This window comes from Sapajus apella, unplaced genomic scaffold, assembly GCF_009761245.1.
Source record: "Sapajus apella isolate SASKATOON/1434 unplaced genomic scaffold, GSC_monkey_1.0 scaffold2, whole genome shotgun sequence".
Lineage (NCBI taxonomy): Eukaryota > Metazoa > Chordata > Mammalia > Primates > Cebidae > Sapajus > Sapajus apella.
In genome coordinates this window covers 20,910,581-20,929,697 of record NW_022436942.1, presented here as the reverse complement: position 1 = coordinate 20,929,697, position 19,117 = coordinate 20,910,581, and the positions used below count along the sequence as shown (strand labels likewise).

Below are 19,117 nucleotides of genomic sequence, written 5' to 3'. Positions count from 1 at the left end.
AAAAAAAAAAAAAAAAAGAAGGCTGTGTCCCTGGTTTAGTAGGAGAGAAGGTGTGAGGCAAGCAAGAAGATGCCTCGGCTCCATACAGCAGGTCTGTACACAGGACCTGGCTCATGTGGTTTTAGTTAAGTTAGCTACAAATACAGGGTCTGCTCACATCTTTGCTTTGCACAGATGAGCCATAGTCGGCCAATTATCTGCCAAGCAGATAATTTCTCAGTCTGCTCACACCAGATGCTTCCAGCCAGGGAAGGTATTAGGGGAAAGGGCTTGAGGGCGGCAGTAAACTGGACAAGTTTTTCTGCCCAGCCTGGGCTGCCACCTGCAGGTCACTTGGGCTCCAACTATGTGGCTCCCTCTGCTGCTGGGTGCCTTGCTCTGGGCAGTGCTGTGGTTGCTCAGGGACCGGCAGAGCCTGCCTGCCAGCGATGCCTTCGTCTTCATCACCGGCTGTGACTCAGGCTTTGGGCGCCTTCTGGCACTGCAGCTGGACCAGAGAGGCTTCCGAGTCCTGGCCAGCTGCCTGACCCCTTCCGGGGCCGAGGACCTGCAGCGGGTGGCCTCCTCCCGCCTCCACACCACCCTGCTGGATATCACTGATCCCCAGAGCATCCAAAAGGCAGCCAAGTGGGTGGAAACACACGTTAAAGAAGCAGGTAAGTGTGGAAGACCACCAAGAATGTGGTGTGGGGTCTCCTGATCCCCACAGTGACCTCGGGAGTCACCTACAAGGGCTGTGGTAAGCTAAAGGGACTATTTGAGGAGGAGCAGTTTTCAGATGCTGCTGGAAAGAAAAGGGGCTGCAGGAGTGCCTCACCTACCCCCAGCATCCTTCTCATCTCCCCACAGGGCTTTTTGGTCTGGTGAATAATGCTGGTGTGGCTGGTATCATCGGACCCACACCATGGCTGACCCGGGATGATTTCCAGCGGGTGCTGAATGTGAACACAATGGGTCCCATCGGGGTCACCCTTGCCCTGCTGCCCCTCCTGCAGCAAGCCCGGGGTCGGGTGATCAACATCACCAGCGTCCTGGGTCGCCTGGCAGCCAATGGTGGGGGTTACTGTGTCTCCAAATTTGGCCTGGAGGCCTTCTCTGACAGCCTGAGGTGAGGCGTACAGGGCTCTGAGTTCCAAGAGTAAGGCAGCCCACTCAACAAACCTGGGCCAGCAGAGATGGTTAAGATACAGTACAGTAGAATACTTAAGAGACAGTTTGGGGCTAGACTTCATGGGTTCAAACCCCACCCTTATGTAAGCTTTGTGACCATAAGTAGATTACTTCTCTTTACCCATTTTTAACGCATGTGTTAAACCGGGACGAGAAAACCTGCCTCATGGGTATTGTAAGGTAAGTACATATAAGGACCCAATAGTGCCTGACACATAGTAAATGCTCAAAAAAGCCTGCTGTCATAACTGTTAGTTGGGAAACAAACTACTATTAATAGTAGCTATTACAATAAGCTGGTAACTTATATGACATTTTCTCATATAATTCTCCCAACAACCCTATAAGGGTTAATTTGCATAAAGGTTAAGGTATTCATACATAATTAGATAGTGGAAGCACTAGGACTTAACCCCAGGTTTGCCTGCCCACAGGCCATTACATCCTCCTGCTCGAGATCTGCTCATGAGGCTGGATATAGAGTCTTGCTCTGTTGCCCCGGGCTGGAGTGCAATGGCGCGATCTCGGCTCATCGCAACCTCCGCCTCCTAGGTTCAGGCAATTCTCCTGCCTCAGCCTCCTGAGTAGCTGGGATTACAGGCACGTGCCACCATGCCCAGCTAATTTTTTGTATTTTTAGTAGAGACGGGGTTTCACCATGTTGACCAGGATGGTCTCGATCTCTTGACCTCGTGATCCACCCGCCTCGGCCTCCCAAAGTGCTGGGATTACAGGCTTGAGCCACCGCGCCCGGCCAATTTTTGTATTTTTAATAGAGATGGGGCTTCACTATGTTGGCCAGGCTGGTCTCGAACTCCTGACCTCATGATCCGCCCAGCTCAGTCTCCCAAAGTCCTGGGATTACAAGTGTGAGCCACCGCGCCCAGCCTTGCCTCTCATCTTCAAACAATAAGGTTCAAAGTTCCATGGGAGCACAAAGACATGATAACGACCACAGGGGAGCAGGGCCTGAGTTCTTAGCAGAAGTACAAGGCGCCTAAGCTTAGTCTACCTTCTAAGGAAGCCTGCCTTTGTCAAGATTCAGATTTTAACAAAGGCAGGCTTCCTTAGAAGGTAGAAAATAATCTGAATGTCTCCTTTGTCCCTATCTCTGAGCCTTAATTTTCCAGGCAGCATCATGGAACACATATTTTGCGTGTGTGTGTCTTGAGACAGGTCTTGCTCCCACCCAGGATGGAGTACAGTGGCAGTCATGGCTCACTGCAGCTTCAAACTCCTAGGCTCAAGCGACTCAAGCGATACTCCCGCCTCAGCCTCCTGGGTAGCTGAGACCACAAGCGCACGCCAGCGTGCCTGGCTAGTAGTTTTTTACAGATGGGGTCTTGTGGTGGTGACCAGACTTGCCTCAAACTCCTGACCTCAAGCAATGCTTCTGCTTGGGCCTCCCAAAGGGAGGGAAGATTACAGGCGTGAGCCACTGCATACTGGAACACAAACTTTATACTTGGATTTTTTTTTCTCCCCTCCCCTCCTGCTCCTTACCTATACTTAGATTTCTACATCTGGAGGGTAGATGTAGAAAATTAAGACCAGGGCCATGGGATGTAGCCCCACTTTCCCCATCAGCTTACCCTCCAGCGAATACCAGACTATGCCTCCAATATCCAGCACTCAGGACTTAACCCTGTTTTTTGGGAGCAAGGGAATGGGGTTCCTGTAGGTCAGAAATTGGCAAACTCAGTTGTCAAGCCAGATCCGGCCGGCTGCCTACAAGCTGATAACGGATTTTAGATTTTGAAATGGTTATACTGTAAACTGTTATATAAGAACCTGATAATATGATTAATTTTGTTTCTTGGCCTGCTATGCTTAAAGTATTACCTCTCTGGCCCTTTAAGAAAAAATGTGCTGACCCCCGCTCTAGATTAAAGAAAACAAACTTCGAAAATACTTTCCTCCCTCTACCCCACTTAGCCCTTGTCCCAGGGCAGCAGGCATCTCCGTCAAAACTCTTGTCCCTGTTCTGTGGTAACGTTCTCCTCCCCAACCCATGTCCCTCAAAGTCTCCTCCCTATAGGGCAAGAACCCAGCAGCTTCCCTCTGCCCCCACTCTAGACGGGATGTGGCTCATTTTGGGATACGCGTCTCCATCGTGGAGCCTGGCTTCTTCCGAACCCCTGTGACCAACCTGGAGAGTCTGGAGAAAACCCTGCAGGCCTGCTGGGCTCGGTTACCTCCTGCCACACAGGCCCACTATGGGGGGACCTTCCTCGCCAAGTGTGAGTAGCCAAGCCCACACAGGGGCACATTAAGGGAAGTGAGAGCACCAGAAAGGCCAGTCCCACATAAACCTGCTGGGAGGTGGGTGGGGCACCCAGGGCAGGGTTGAGGGTGAACAGGATGCCACAAGAGTGCCCAGGCCGTGTGGAACCTGCCCATTCTCCACCCTGAGGAAGGGACTGAGGGCAACAAGCCCTGGGCCCCAAAAGACAGTACCTAAGATGGGCTGGAGTTGGGGAGGGAAACCGACTGCAACCACCTATGGCGCTGCAGACCTCAAAGTGCAAGAGCGCATCATGAACCTGATCTGCGACCCGGACCTCACCAAGGTGAGCAGATGCCTGGAGCATGCCCTGACTGCTCGACACCCCCGAACCCGCTACAGCCCAGGCTGGGATGCCAAGCTGCTCTGGCTGCCTGCCTCCTACCTGCCAGCCAGCCTGGTGGATGCTGTGCTCACCTGGGTCCTTCCCAAGCCTGCCCAAGCAGTCCACTGAATCCAGCCTTCCAGCAAGATTGTTTTTCAAGGGCAAGGACTTTATTTCTGCCCTCACCCTGGTACTGCCTGGTGCCTGTCACAAAATAACCACTAACAAGTGTGTTGTTTGAAAAATAAAAAGGTGGGCAGAAACGAAGGTGCCCAGTGGAAGGCTGATCCCATTTAAGTGCTAACTACTCCAACACGCTCGCCGTCTCTCGTCAGTTCAGTGCCTGCAAAATAGCTAACACCCACAGGGGGGCGCCAGGGAACTGCCTCACATCTACAACTGCACCTCGAGGAGGGGCCATCAGAGGGCACTTTGATACGTTTTCCTTATTTTCTAAAGGGGAGTAAGGTTGCAGTTCAGGGTCTGTACTGGGAATGGCCTTTATATTTCTTGAGGGAGAAGAGCAAGTGATGAAGAGGGATGGGGGTCAGGCTGGGTGGCTTCCATGGGAAAAAAGGCAATATTCACATAAATTCTCTTGCTAAGGAAGAGACTGACCATACAGGTGTCAAGGCAACTTATCACCACTTTGAAAGGAGCTGGATCCCTGGAGGACTGGCCAGGACAGAAGGCGCTAGGCCCTTAGTGGTGCACAAAAGGCCAGGAAGATGTCCAAGGTAGCTGTGGGCTGGGCTCTCCCAGGTAGGACCTTTCTGGGGAGCTGCTTTGACTTATGCAGCAGATGGCTTCGTGAATGTTCGGAATGCGCCCGGCGGCACAAGACTAGGGGGCAGGAAGCACCACAGTCTCTGGATCGCCACCTCTCCCACTGCCTGCCCAACCAGCACCTTCAGCAAAGTCCTTTCCCAAAAGCCCACACAATACACCTTCCCGAAGTACACAGAGGACAGGGGACGCGGGTAAGGAAAGGAAGGAGTCAAGCATCTCTCTAAGACAAACTCAGACCATCTCTCTCTTCGGTCTGAAAAAATAATCCGTTTAATTGAAAAACCCGGAGGATACTACACTCCCCAAGACGAAGCGCGTGAAGAGTCCAGACCCCTACATCACCTCGTAGCCACTTCTGATACTCTTCACGAGGCAGCAGGCAAAGACAATTCCCAAGACCTAGAAAGAAAGATGGGGACAGGAGTGGAGAGGAGTCCGAAGGGCAAGCTACCCCACACCCATCCAAGAGACCCCAAACACACGCCCAGGCCAGTACCTCCTGGTCAGCACCCTTCCCGCTGCCCCTACTCCAGGCACCCGGGACGGAGATCCAGCCCCTGCTCAGGGTTCTCTCTCACCTCGACAAAAGCAATTCCGAGGGCTGCTGCAGCCACCACCAGCACGTTTTTCCTCAGCCAGCCCCCAATCTTCTCCACACAGCCCTGAAGGGTGGCAGGCACGCAGGGCAAAAGCACGATCAGAAACTTCCCACCGCATCCCCCCTCCCCTGGTCCATCAGTCTCTTCCCTGCCCCTGGACCTTTCACCCCACCCTATCACTTCCAGATCCCCTCCCCATCCCTGAGCCTGTCCACCTCCATCCTAGGTCTCTCTTGCCTCCTAAAACATTTCCCAGATTTCCCAAGTCCCATACACAGTCTTTTCCCTACCTCCTTATGGATCTGCTTCTCAGTGAAATTAATCCCACAGCCCACAGTGACATTAACGCAGCAGGAGTCAGGGACTCGGTTCTTCGACATGGAAGGGATTTTCTCCCAATCTGTGTAGTTAGCAGCCCCACAGCACTTAAACTGGGGAAGGGAAGAAATACAGAGAAGGTTAAGTGAACCTCCATCTTCAATATGGAGATGAGAATTCTTTTTTATTTTTTGAGACAGAGACTTGCTCTGTCGCCCAGGCTGGAGTTCAGTGGCGCGATCTCAGCTCACTGCAACCTCTGCCTCCCAGGTTCAAGCGATTCTCCTGCCTCAGCCTCCAGAGTACCTGGGATTACAGGTGCACGCCACCACACCCGGCTAATTTTTGTATTTTTATTAGAGACAGGTTTCACCATGTTGGCCAGGCTGGTCTTGAACTCCTGACCTCAGGTGATCCACCCACCTTGGCCTCCCAAAGTACTGAGATTACAAGCGTGAGCTAACGCGCCCGGCCTTGGAGATGAGAATTCTCCATTCCCACCACCCCTGCTCCCAATAACCCCACTCACATCTGTCTGCATCCTGTCCAGAATCGAAGCAGTGTGGTTGTTTTTTGGGTAATTCTCCATCTGCTGCCGGAAGTTGTTATTAAACTCTGACATTACCTGAGAGTACGTAAGGAGCATTGTTGGAGTCTGAATTCAAGCACCTGGGTCCCCGCCAGGCTGAGGCAGGCCCTTCCCGTTATTTCCTGCTTACCTTATCTCTAAACACATAGCCAGCAATGGCTGCGGCCACCTCCACCAGCATGATAAGAGACAGGAAGATGGCAAACTGCAGGAGTAAAGGACAGGAATCAGGTTTGGAGTCTATGCATTACAGGGCCCCGTTCCGGCCCACCCAGTCCCTGGACACACAAACGTCTTCCTCACCCACCTACCCACCTCACCTCACCCACCTTACTGAGCCCCAACCAAGCTGCCTGGCAGTCCCAGACCACCCATGCTGGTCCCACTCCCCGCCACTCACCGTGATCATAAGACAGTAGTTCTCCTTGCAGGCCCCGCAGCAGCCCACAAAGGCCACCAAGAAGAGGAAGACACCCACTGCAATGATGACCACAGGCAACAGGGAGCCAGGGGTAGCCCCCTGGATTATGGTCTGACTCAGGACGAGCTGTGCCCCGACACCCACAGCAATGAGTCCCACTGCACAGGCCTAAGAGAAAGGCAGGCGAGGATCAGGCCTGACCCACAACACAGTGGCCCTCCATGGTGGAGGATGGGGGTACACCCAGGACACAGACTTGACCCTTACCAGAGGAGAGATTCTCACACCTCCAGTGAACTTTTTTGGCTGTGGGGAGGGGGGATGACCCATCCTTGCCTAGCCCCAGCTCCTCTGACCCCCTCCAGGCTCTTTAATCAGGGACTTGACCAAATTCAAAGGCTTCCCAGAAAGCCTTGATCCCCCAAGGCGCATGTTTCTAACCTAGAATAAGGCTTTCTACGGGCCTCAAGGGGTTCCCAGCTCAGTTCTCTCCCAGAACTGCCCCCCTCGCTATCCTCCAGTGCACACCCCATGCGCCGTCAGCTGTAACTAAGGTTCCTCTGGCCAGTTAGGCCAAGAGAAGGGAAGAGGAAAAGGGGGAAAGAGTGATGTGCCCCTCCCTAGACAGAGCCCTTCCTCACCCCCAAGCGCTGGGAGGAGGGAAAGGGAGGGAAGGACTGGAGAGGGATGGGGCTGTGGGTGAGGAAGAGAGGGGAGAAGGGAGAGAAGGGAGAGAAGAGAAGCCCCGTGGCGATAACATCAGGCGGTTGGCTGGTTGCCCCACTCACTGCCCCATATCACAAGTGGTTGGGTCACCAGACAGGAAAGGCCAGGAGGGGTGGGGGTAGGGGTTGGGGTTGCTGCACCCCAGGAGGGCCATTCTCTGTGGAAACCAGCCTCAGGTGTCCAGGAAAGCTGGAGGAGGGAGTGGCCGCGCTGTCTTCCCCTGGCTTTCCTTCCACTCCAGCTGCCTTCATTCTTACTCTCTCAGCCCTCGCCACTGTGCAGCCAGGTCTCCCCGCACCCTGCCAGAGCGCCCCCCAGGACCCCTCGCCACTCACGCAAAAGGCCAGCAGGAGGACGTAGAGCAAGAACTTCACACATTTCATTCCTCCTTCCACCGCCATGGCTGCCGGGCCTGGGGCAGAGGGGAGGGCGGGGGGATTAACACCGGCCGAGGAGGGACCTCGGCTTCCGCGCTCCCCGCCGGCCCTCGAGGGCTTCCCTGCACGGCCCCGATTCCCGGCCCCTCCCACCCGGAAACCCGCGGTCGGATCCACGTCTCCCAGCCCCCTCTCCACCGCGGGAGAGGCGTGGGGGCGACGGCCGCGAAGCCCGGACCCCGCCCCGCCGCCCGTGGGGCCCAGGACAGATACGAGGACGCCGGCAGGGGCTCGAGTCAGACGCCGACCCTGGGCCCGCCAGCCTCCCGGCGTCAGACACCCCCTCCCCGCCCAACCAGTCCGGACAAACGGTCTTCAGCCCAGTCCCGACCCCCACCCCAGCCCCTTTCCCCTGGGATCCAACCTCTCCGCCCACTAAAATAAAGTGCGGCCGGCACCCCCGCCACACCCTGCCCGGGCCCTGGGAACTTCGAAGCAAAGTTGCTCGAGAGAGGCTGGAGAGCACCGGGCAGGTCTCCTCGGGCCTGGGGCCAGCCCTGGAGGGGGGGAGCGCCGGTGGTCTCCGCCAGCCCGCGCCCAAGTCCGCCGGGGCCCCCGGCCTCACCTGGGATCCCCAAGGCTGCGCGCTCCTCTCCCGCCGCGGCGCCGGGGCTCTCTAGCTGCGCCCCCCGGCTCCGGCCCCGCCTGCCGCGCGGCCCCGCCCCGGGCTCCAGCCACGGTCCCCTCCCCCGCCGGGTGGCCGCCGACCTCCCTCATGTGACGCGGGAACAGCTGAGGTCTGAGTCACTGGGGCCGGCGCGGGGTGGGCCGAGCCCCCCGCCCAGCCAGGGCCACGTGGCCCCTACCCGGAAGACAGCGCCCACCCTCGCAAAGGGAAAGCCGCAAGGGCAAGACCTCGAGGCGCCTGGGGCGCCCCCTCCGGCGCCCCCACCTCCGCGCCGACTCGGAGTAGGAGAGCGGGGCGGAGCGCGGCCTGGGTCACTCTGGTTCAGAGAAGCGGAGGAGGTGGGTGAGAGTCACCATCCTTCTCCCACAGCCCAGCTCTCTCCTCTGGCTCCAACTCAGGGCGAGCCCCTCCCCATCCGACCCTGCAGACCGCTGTGGTCTGCCTGGGGTCGGGTGGGGCCAGAACAAGCACTTCCAGAAAGTCCCTGGCCTCACATCGTGGGTGTCTCCCAACATGCTAGAGCATTCTAGAGTGGGGGTTTCTGGCCACCCTCCATTAGCACAGCTTCTCCATTTTCCAGGGCTCCTGGTCTGAGCAAAGGGGAGGAAACCCTTCCTCGAAGCCACGGTCCCCAGTCAATCAAGACACGTCCGCGTCGGGTCCCGCCCTCTGGGGGAGGATTGACAAGGTCTGCGCTCCCAATCCCCGGGACAGCTCCTGCATCCGCCTGCTATGGCGTGAGCTTGCGGGAAGACACGAAGGCGGGAGAGGCTTATGTCCTCTGGATTTCCCCGTCTTATCCCAGAAGACAAAGCCAGGTGAGGGCTGGAAGCGGGCTAGGAGGGCCAAGCAGCCTCCCTCCCTTGTGTGCCAGGGGTTGTCCCCAGAAGGAGCTGATCTGAACAGACCAGAGGGTAGGACCGGCCGTCACACCCCCACACTCCAGCCTCGGCCCCACTCCTTGGGCTCTTAGAGTCCTGCCTCAAGAACCACTTCCTGAGTCCTGTATGTATGTATCCAAAGTCTTGGTTTATGTGTGTACACAAAGAAAGAAAGAAACCACTAGAGCAAAAGGAAGGAGATCTGGGCTGGGCTAAGAAGCAGCTTCCAGGATCACTGCCTTCCCGCGGGACACACCAAGCCCATTCCCGACCTTGCTGTCCCTGGCCATGGCGGGCAGGCTGTGGAGGAGGAGCGAAGAGCTGAAGAAAGGAGTATTCAGGTTCCTCATTGTGCTGCCACTAGATGCCAGGCATGTGCCAGGCACGGGGGCTGCAAGGAGAGGAAGACAGTGGCCCTGCCCTCTGCCAGCAGGCAGAACCAAGTTCTGGCCATACTGAAGAAAGGCAGAAGCCTGCGGCGGCAGCTGGTTAAGCTCAAAGGGAGGGACGATAGGAGAATGGATCTCACGGAGCAGGGGGGTGTGCTCAAGGTGACCTTGGAGAATAAAGGCGAGAGCTCCAGGGACAGGGAAGCAGTTAACTGTGGGGAAAAAAGGAGCATTTTTTAAAGATTATGACAGCTTGGGGTTGGCTGGCTCGAAGTGCTTGGGAAGGATGTGGTGAGATGTGTTGAAGGTGGTCTGAAAATCAAGATTGAGAGACTTTAGATACGTAACAGCCAACTGCAATGCTTGGCTCCTTCACTGAATGGTTGTCTGAACAAACCAGCTGTGAAAGACATTTTGGGACATATGAATATGGACTGAGAATTAGACATAAGAAAATTATTTTGTGAACTGTTATCATGGTTAACAAAACGGGCATATCATGATATGATTATGTCTACAAGTTACTCTAGTTTTTCTTGTTTTTCTTTATTTTTTTTTTAATTCTTTATCAGCCAGTGCATTTGTTTACAGGAAAGGGGTCCCGATCCAGACCCCAAGAGAGGGTTCTTGGATCTCATGCAAGAAAGAATTCAGGGCAAGTCACAGTGCAAAGTAAAAGCAAATTTATTAAGAAAGTAGGCCGGGGGGCCGGGCGCGGTGGCTCAAGCCTGTAATCCCAGCACTTTGGGAGGCTGAGGCGGGCGGATCACAAGGTCAAGAGATCAAGACCATCCTGGTCAACATGGTGAAACCCCGTCTCTACTAAAGCTACAAAAAATTAGCTGGGCATGGTGGCGCGTGCCTGTAATCCCAGCTACTCAGGAGGCTGAGGCAGGAGAATTGCCTGAACCCAGGAGGCGGAGGTTGCGGTGAGCCGAGATCGCGCCATTGCACTCCAGCCTGGGTAACATGAGTGAAACTCCGCCTCAAAAAAAAAAAAAAAGAAAGTAGGCCGGGCCTGGTGGCTCACGCCTGTAATCCTAGCACTTTGGGAGGCAGAGGTGGGTGGATCACCTGAGATCAGGAGTTCAAGACCAGCCTGATCATCATGGTGAAACTCCATCTTAATTAAAAAAAAAAGAGAGAGAGAAAGAAAGAAAATAAAGCGGTGACACAAAATTAGCCGAGTGTGGTGGCAGGCATCTGTAATCCCAGCTACTGGAGAGGCTGAGGCAGGAGAATCATTTGAACTTGGGAGACAGAGGTTGCAGAGAGCCAAGATCGCACCACTGCACTCCAGCCTGGGAGACAGAGCAAGACTCTGTCTCAAGAGAAAAAGAAAAAAGAAAGTAAAGTGGTGAAGGGCCGGCACAGTGGCTCTTGCCTGTAATCCCAGCACTTTGGGAGGCCAAGGCGGGATTGGCCTCCTGAGGTCAGGAGTTCAAGACCAGCCTGACCAACATGGAGAAACTCCATCTCTACTGAAAATACAAAAATTAGCCAGGCCTGGTGGTGCATGCCTGTAATCCCAGCCACTCAGGAGGCTGAGGCAGGAGAATCGCTTGAACCCAGGAGGCAGAGGTTGCCATGAACTGAGATCATACCATTGCACTCCAGCCTGGGCAACAAGAGCGAAACTCCGTCTCAAAAAAAATAAAAAAATAAATAAGTGAAATGGTGAAAGAACACCTGCTCCATAGACAGAGTAGGATGTTCCTGAAAGTAAGAGGAGGGGCCAGGCATGGTGGCTCACTACGCCAAGGCAGGTGGATCACCTGAGGTCAGGAGTTCAAGACCAGCCTGGTGGTCAACATGGCGAAACCCCGTTTCTATTAAATATACAAAAAGTAGCCAGGTATAGTGGTGCATGCCTGTGGTCCCAGTTACTCAGGAGGCTGGGCAGGAGAATCACTTGCACCCAGGAGACAGAGGTTGCAGTGAGCAGAGATGTGTCGTGGCACTCCAACCTTGGCAATGAGAGTGAAACTCCATCTCAAAAAAAAAGAGGAGGGGGGGAACACATCCACCCTAGGTGCAATGCTTGTATATACGGAGAGATATGCTCTGCTACAAGGGTTTGTGATAAAGGATTAATTTTCTTAATTACTATATTTTATAAGAATCGATATTATCTGTTTATTATTATTGTTAATTTGTTCCCTTAACCATAAACGTCTGGAAGCTAAAAATGCCTAACTTTCTGAGAATGCATCCCAGCAAGTCCCAGCCCTCACTCAAAATGGAGTCACTCTGGATCAAACACTTCTGACACATTGATCTAACCCAGTGAAAGGCAGTCTTAGGATTTGAGCCCAGATCTCTGGGGGAGTTCCAAAGCCTGTGCTTTTTTCCCCTCATTCTAGGAGGTCAAGAGAAGAGAGAACTTTTTTTTTTTTTGAGACAGAGTCTCGATCTGTTGCCCAGGCTGGAGTGCAGTGGCACGATCTCAGCTCACTTCAACCTCCTTCTGGGTTCAAGTGGTTCTCTTGCCTCAGTCTCCCAAGTAGCTGGGACTACAGGCGTGCACCATGACACTGGCTACTTTTTTTTTTTTTTTTTTGAGATGGAGTCTTGCTCTGTCATCCAGGCTGGAGTGCAGTGGCATGATCTTGGCTCACTGCAACCTCCACCTCCTAGGTTCAAGCGATTCTCCTGCCTCAGCCTCCTGAGTAGCTGGAACTACAGGCACTTACCACCACGACCGGCTAATTTTTTTGTATTTTTAGTAGAAACGGGGTTTCACCGTATTAGCCAGGATGGTTTCGATCTCTTGACCTTGTGATCTGCCTGCCTTGGCCTCCCAAAGTGCTGGGATTACAGGCGTGAGCCATCACACCTGGCCTAATTTTTGTATTTTTAGTACAGATGGGGTTTCACAATGTTGGCCGGGCTGGTCTCAAACTCCTGACCTCAAGTGATCCACCCACCTTGGCCTCCCAAAGTGCTGGGATTATAGGCTTGAGCCACCGTGCCCAGCTGAGAAAAGAGACCTTTGACAGGAGTGGCTTACACCTGTAATCCCAGCATTTTGAGAGGCCAAGGCAGGCAGACCACTTGAGCTCAGGAGTTTGAGACCAGCCTGGGCAACATGACAAAACCCCATTTCTACCAAAAAAAAAAAAAATTAGCTGGGCTTGGTGGTGAGCACCTGTAGTCCCAGCTACTCTAGAGGCTGAAGTGGGAGGATCACTTGAGCCCAGGAGGTGGAAGTTGCAGTGAGCTGTGATCACACCACTGTACTCCAGCCTGGGCAACAAAGCAAGACTCTTTCTTAATAAATAAATAATACAGGAAGAGGGAACTCTGCCAAACAGTGTAGAGAGGGCAATTTGGGTGAAAAGCAAGAGGCCATTGGATGGGGTGCTTTCTCTGGAGCAGTGTCAGGAGCACCTGCTGGGGCCCCAGAGTAAGGGGAGGAAGTAGAGACATCCAGGTGAGTAGAGGGAGAGCTGAGGTGAAGGTCAGGAGAATGGGGCCCTCCTAGAGGAACACCAGGGGAAGGGGCTGAAAGCAAGCTGTAGCAAGTGCAGAGTGATAACAGCAACTTGGTAAAGCAACAGGGCAAGAAAGGATAGGGCCAGGGAAACCCAGAGAACAAGCCTGTGTGGAGCTTGAAGTGAAAGGGGAAGGAAGGACGGCAAGTAAATAGCCCACTCTGAGTCAAATTCATAGACACAGAGAGTGAAACGGTAATTGCCAGGGATGGGGACAAGCAGCATGGGGAGTTAGTGTTTAATGGTTACAGAGTTTCAGTTTAGAAAGATGAAAATGTGGCCGGGCCCAGTGGCTCACGCCTGTAATCCCAACACTTTGGGAGGCTGAGGCCGGTGGATCACCTGAGGTCGGGAGTTCAAGACCAGCCTGACCAACATGGAGAAACCCGTCTCTACTAAAAATACAAAATTCTAGCCTGGCCAATACGGTGAAACCCTGTCTCTACTAAAAATACAAAAATTATCCAGGCGTGGTGGAGTGCACCTATAGTCCCAGCTACTTGGGAGGCTGAGGCAAGAGAATTGCTTGAACCCAGGAGGCAGAGAGTGCAGTGAGCCAAGATCACGCCACTGCACTCCTGTCTGGGCAACAGAGCAAGACTCTGTCTCGAAATAAATAAATAAATAATATACAATATTAGCCAGGCATGGTGGTGCATGCCTGTAATCCCAGGTACTCAGGAGGCTGAGGCAGGAGAATCTCTTGAACCCAGGAGGCAGAGGTTGTGATGAGCCAAGATCGCACCATTGCACTCCAGCCTGGGTGACAAGAGCAAAAAAAAGATGAAAATGTTGTCCAGGTAAGATGGTTCATGCCTGTAACCCCAGCACTTTGTGAGGCTGAGGCCAGCAGATCACCTGAGGTCAGGAGTTCGAAACCAACCTGGCTAACATGGTGAAACCCCAACTCTACTAAAAATATAAAAAAGCCAGGTGTGGTGGCACGGGCCTGTAGTCCCAGCTACTGTGGAGGCTGAGCCAGGAGAATTGCTTGAACCCAGGAGGTGGAGGTTGCAGTGAGCCAAGATCATACCACTGCATTCCAGCCTGGGCAACATAGTGAGACTCTGTCTCTAAAAAAATTGAAAGAAAGGCCGGGCGCGGTGGCTCAAGCCTGTAATCCCAGCACTTTGGGAGGCTGAGGCGGGTGGATCACGAGGTCAAGAGATCGAGACCATCCTGGTCAACATGGTGAAACTCCGTCTCTACTAAAAATACAAAAAATTAGCTGGGCATGGTGGTGCGTGCCTGTAATCCCGGCTACTCAGCCTGAGGCAGGAGAATTGCCTGAACCCAGGAGGCAGAGGTTGCGGTGAGCCGAGATCGCGCCATTGCACTCCAGCCTGGGTAACATGAGTGAAACTCCGTCTAAAAAAAAAAAAAAAATGAAAGAAAGATGAAAATGTTGAGGTGCACAGTGCTGATGGTTGCACAACAATGTGTATGTATGTATTCAGTGTCCCTGAATTTCATGTTATACATATTTTACTACACACACACACACACACACACACACACACACACACACAGAGAATGGTTCATTTCCACAGCCTGGAAAGTTGACACAGAGCCCCATGTGTTTGCTGGGCTGCAGGATAGGGGGGCCTCTTAGTGGAAAGTGGCTGGCCTCAGACCTAGGCCTTACATCCACATCCTTCAGACCCTCCAGCACCTGCTCCAAGTGCCTGACATCCTGATATGCCACCAAGCCATCCCAGCTGGCCCAGGCTGCTGCCCCTTCGTTGCCTGGCACCAGCTGGTGGTAGGTGAGCTGGGGCAGGGACCCTTGCCTCTGCACACCAAGCAAACCCAAGTTGCCCTCCAGCCAGCTTCACCACACCTCTACCCAGGGCCAGCAGCAGAGCATGGGGGTCACAGATGTCTCAAGCAAAGGTTCAGCTTTCTGAGAGCATGTAGTCATCAGCCAGACCCAGTGCCAGGCACAGCGCTTGTAGCCAGCACCCAAGGCCTCCTGAAGCCCAGACCACACAGGGAGCCCAGCACCTGCTGCACAGACACCTCCCCACCATGCAGTAGGGCCCCAGCCCCCCTGCCCATGCTCCACTGAGTGAGGGCACTCAGAGATGAGATGCAGGTGCCATGATAAGAGTGGCCCCAGTGAACCTAGTGGAGTGGGGAGCACAGGAAATAGTGAGGGGATATGAGGAAGGTGAGGAGGAAAGAAGGGATCCAGAATCAAGGGAAAAGAGGAGTTGGGAGAGGGGCGAGGAAACACGGGAAAGTGGGAGACACAGAGCAGGGTGGGAGGCGTGGGGCAGAATGAGGGGGGGACAGGCAAAAATACACGAGGAATCAATGCTTCTTGGGCTTCAATTTTAAAAACACTTTTTTCTAATTTTTGAAAACTAGATGTGGGCCGGGCGCAGTGGCTCAAGCCTGTAATCCCAGCACTTTGGGAGGCCGAGGCGGGTGGATCACGAGATCAAGAGATCGAGACCATCCTGGTCAACATGGTGAAACCCCGTCTCTACTAAAAATACAAAAAATCAGCTGGGCATGGTGGCACGTGCCTGTAATCGCAGCTACTCAGGAGGCTGAGGCAGGAGAATTGCCTGAACCCAGGAGGCGGAGGTTGCGGTGAGCCGAGATCGCGCCATTGCTCTCCAGCCTGGGTAACATGAGTGAAACTCCGCCTCATAAAAAAAAAAAAAAAAAAAAAAGAAAACTAGATGTAAGAGAAGAGTGGGGAGAAGAAAGAGGAGGAGACGGATGGGAGAGAAGAAGGAGACAAGGATGGATCATCAAAGCCATCTCCCCACTGGGAAGGGTAGGGAGAGTGGCGGATAGAATTCAAGGTCCAGAGGTTGGGTCTGAATTGGGGCCTGAAATTTAAGTCCAGAGGCCTCAGCTTTGGATAAGGAGAGAGGCATGGTGTTTGATGGCATCTCCCAGCCTGCGGGATGAAGGAGGGGCTGCACCTGCGCATCTGCAGATCCTACTGGTGGAAGAACTCATAGACCACCCCACCCAGGCTCCCCAGGGTTGGTTACAGGCCCCAGCACCAGCAGTGAGTGCGGCCCCCAGGGAAGACACTGTGCCCGGCACCACGGCGATATCACCACTATGTACTTACCGGTTGATGAAGACCAGGGAATAGAAAGGAGTCTCCAGTCACTGGGTGGCTGTCTCTGCTCTGACTTTCTAGGGCGGCCACACCCTTCATAATTGGCAAGACTATGTCACCATAGTACCCAGAAGAACATATTGCCAAAGTCCCCTTCTATCTCACTTCAAAGAAAGTGGGCCTCAGAGAGGTAAAGCCACTCACTCAGGGTCAGCAGGTCAACCTGAAGGTAAGAATCAGGGTCTTTTTTTTTTGAGACGAAGTCTTGCTCTGTCGCCCAGGCTGGAGTACAGTGGGGCGATCTCGGCTCACTGCAACCTCCACCTCCCAGGTTCAAATGATTCTCCTGCCTTAGCCTCCCAAGTAGCTGGAATTACAAGTGCCCGCCACCACGCTGGGCTAATTTTTTTGTATTTTTAGTAGAGATGGAGTTTTGCCATATTGCCCAGGCTGGTCTTGAGCTCCTGACGTCAAGTGATCCACCCGCCTCAGCCTCCCAAAGTGCTGGGACTACAGGCTTGAGCCACCACACCTGGCCAGGGTCTTGATATACCACTCCAGTGCTGCATCTGTCACATCTGCCACCAGCAAGAAGCTCTCCGAGGCCAGAAGCCCTGCTGTGAGACCTGGTTCTGCTGCTCATGAATGGAGTGACCTCAGCTTTCTCCTCATTGAGGAGAATAAATTTACGAATGGTATAGCTGGGCATAGTGGCAAATGCCTGTAATCCCAGCTACTCACAAGGCTGAGGCAGGAGAATTGCTTGAACCTGGAAAGCAGAGGTTGCAGTGAACCGATATGGTGCCACTGGGCAACAAGAGTGAAACTTTGTCTCAAAAATGAAGAATGGTAAGGCTTGACCGGGCGCAGTGGCTCATGCCTGTAATCCCTGCACTTTGGGAGGCCAAGGCGAGTGGATCACCTGAGGTCAGGAGTTCGAGACCTGCCTGGCCAACATGATGAAACCCGGTCTCTACTAAAGATACAATAAAATTAGCTGGGTGTGGAGGCACGCACCCGTAATCACAGCTATGCAGGAGGCTGAGGCAGGAGAATTGCTTCAACCCGGGAGGTGGAGGTTGCAGTGAGCTGAGATTGCACCACTGCATTCCAGCCCGGGCAACAAGAGTGAATCTGTCTAAAATAAATAAATAAATAAACAAACAAAAAGAATGGTAATGTGGTGGTTCACACCTGTAATCCCAACACTTTGAGAGGCTGAGATTAGGAGGATCGCTTGAGCCCAGGAGTCTGAGATCAGCCTGGGCAAGATGGTGAAACCCCATCTCTATTAAAAACAAAAACAGGGTCGGGCATGGTGACTTATGCCTGTAATCCCAGTACTTTTGGAGGCTAAGGCGAGTGGATCACCTGAGGTCAGGAGTTCAAGACCAGCCAGGCTAACATGATGAAACCCTGTCTCTACTAAAAATACAAAAAAACTAGCTGTGTATGGTGGCATGCACCTGTAGTCCTAGCTACTCAGGAGGCTGAAGCAGGAGGATTGCTTGAAAAGGGGAGACAGGCTGCAGTGAGCCGAGACCACGCACTGCACTCCAGCCTGGGCAACAGAGAAGATTCCGTCTCAAAAAACAAACAAACAAGGTGCAGTGGCTCACGCCTACAATCCCAGGGTGGATCATGAGGTCAAGAGATCGAGATCATCCTGGTCAACATGGTGAAACCCCATCTCTACTAAAAATACAACAATTAGCTGGGCGTGGTGACATGCGCCTGTAGTCTCAGCTGCTCGGGACGCTAACGCAGGAGAATTGCTTGAACCCAGGAGGCGGAGGTTGCGGTGAGCCAAGATCGTGCCATTGCACTCCAGCCTGGGTAACAAGAGCAAAACTCCATCGCAAAAAAAACAAGAAAGAATGGTAAGGCTGTATCATGTTTTTAGACTCATGGGAATTAAAATGATTTTTCTTTGATAAACAGCTGGATACCCCACCCCAATTGAGGTAGCCAAGGTCAGGGAGGGACAACCTAGCCTCCTTTTACCCCTCACACTCACTTTGGCCTTGGCCTTGGCCTAGACCCCCCCCAATTCAAGCCCCAAGGTCCAGCTCCTTCACAACCCCACACTCCAGCCCCACCCCCCCACCAGGATCTGTCCTCGGGGTCCGCCTCCGTTTTTTTCCCCATTTCTTTGGCCCCTAGTTCCTGACCTCTGGCCCTCAGTGTCACCAATCTTCCCAGGCTCCTGTCACAGTCTCCTCCCAGCCAGTGCCACCATTAACAACGGAGTTGATCCAAATGTCCAGGTGAGAGGGCGGGATGAGCAGCTCTAGCCCATCCAGCCCGGGAGCCCCCTCCAGGCTCATATCCTGCTTATACGCTCCCTTGGCCAGGATCTCGGCTGCTATGTGGTTCTGGCCCAGAACCAGGCTCAGGATCACAGAGGTCTCTACCTGAGAGTCACAGAGCCTCACAACTACAGCTTTTCCTAGGATGGAGCAGAGATGGACATAGGAGAAATGACAAAGAGGTGAGCTGGGGCTGGGTGGTTATCTCAGGTTTCTGTTCCTTGGGACTAAAAGGCCAAGAGGTCTAGGCAGGGGCTCAGGGAATATTCATTTATGTATGGGGAGCCTAAACGTGGAGACAGTAAGACATGTCCCTGCCTTCAGTGTGCTTACAACCTTATAGGCACAGACAAAAACTACAGTGTGCTGGGAGGGCTGTGACAAAGAGAACCCATGGGTTCTGGAGGCTGCCTCGCACAGGCTGGGGGAACGCAGTGGGGCAGCAGAGGACCTGAGATACCTGCCAAGGAAGAGGGTCTTTGGCAGACTCACCCAGGCTGTTCTCAAACTGATTGGGTTCTTCCCCATGGATTTGGTCTTGCAGCCCAGGGAACTAGGGGTGAGGAGTGTTGGCGCCCCTCGGTAGAGCCCAGACCAGTTTCTCCTGCCCTCACCAACTTCAGGTTCTCATCGCCAGATCCCAGCCAGACCCTCTGGTCATCCTCACACCCTC

At 53.6% G+C, this 19,117-nt stretch overlaps 2 protein-coding genes and 1 long non-coding RNA gene across 4 annotated transcripts in view; 2 read left to right on the top strand and 1 right to left on the bottom strand.

Moving 5' to 3' along the window:
- RDH5 (retinol dehydrogenase 5) overlaps window positions 1-4,088 on the top strand; it is a 5,841-nt gene extending 1,753 nt beyond the window's left edge. The window contains exons 2-5 of one of the 2 annotated variants that reach the window (XM_032291540.1): window positions 329-656; window positions 850-1,108; window positions 3,247-3,410; window positions 3,685-4,088. In XM_032291540.1, coding sequence (XP_032147431.1) covers window positions 347-656; window positions 850-1,108; window positions 3,247-3,410; window positions 3,685-3,908 — 957 coding nt within the window. In that variant the 5' untranslated portion in view covers window positions 329-346 and the 3' untranslated portion in view covers window positions 3,909-4,088. Of the gene's footprint in view, window positions 1-309; window positions 657-849; window positions 1,109-3,246; window positions 3,411-3,684 lie in introns of both variants that reach the window. The other variant, XM_032291536.1, reaches the window with a different exon arrangement.
- A 727-nt stretch (window positions 4,089-4,815) lies between these two features.
- Window positions 4,816-8,476, bottom strand: CD63 (CD63 molecule). The gene is made up of 8 exons (XM_032291548.1): window positions 8,224-8,476; window positions 7,557-7,633; window positions 6,475-6,663; window positions 6,205-6,279; window positions 6,015-6,110; window positions 5,458-5,598; window positions 5,147-5,230; window positions 4,816-4,967 (listed from the first exon to the last, which is right to left on the bottom strand). The coding sequence occupies exons 2-8, from the start codon at window positions 7,620-7,622 to the stop codon at window positions 4,902-4,904; spliced, it is 717 nt and encodes a 238-aa protein (XP_032147439.1). The 5' UTR covers window positions 7,623-7,633; window positions 8,224-8,476; the 3' UTR covers window positions 4,816-4,901.
- Window positions 8,477-8,535: 59 nt separating this feature from the next.
- LOC116560255 lies at window positions 8,536-10,015 on the top strand. Its single transcript, XR_004272878.1, has 2 exons — window positions 8,536-8,628; window positions 8,867-10,015. It is a non-coding gene; the product is annotated as an uncharacterized LOC116560255 (long non-coding RNA).
- Window positions 10,016-19,117: the final 9,102 nt, after the last annotated feature.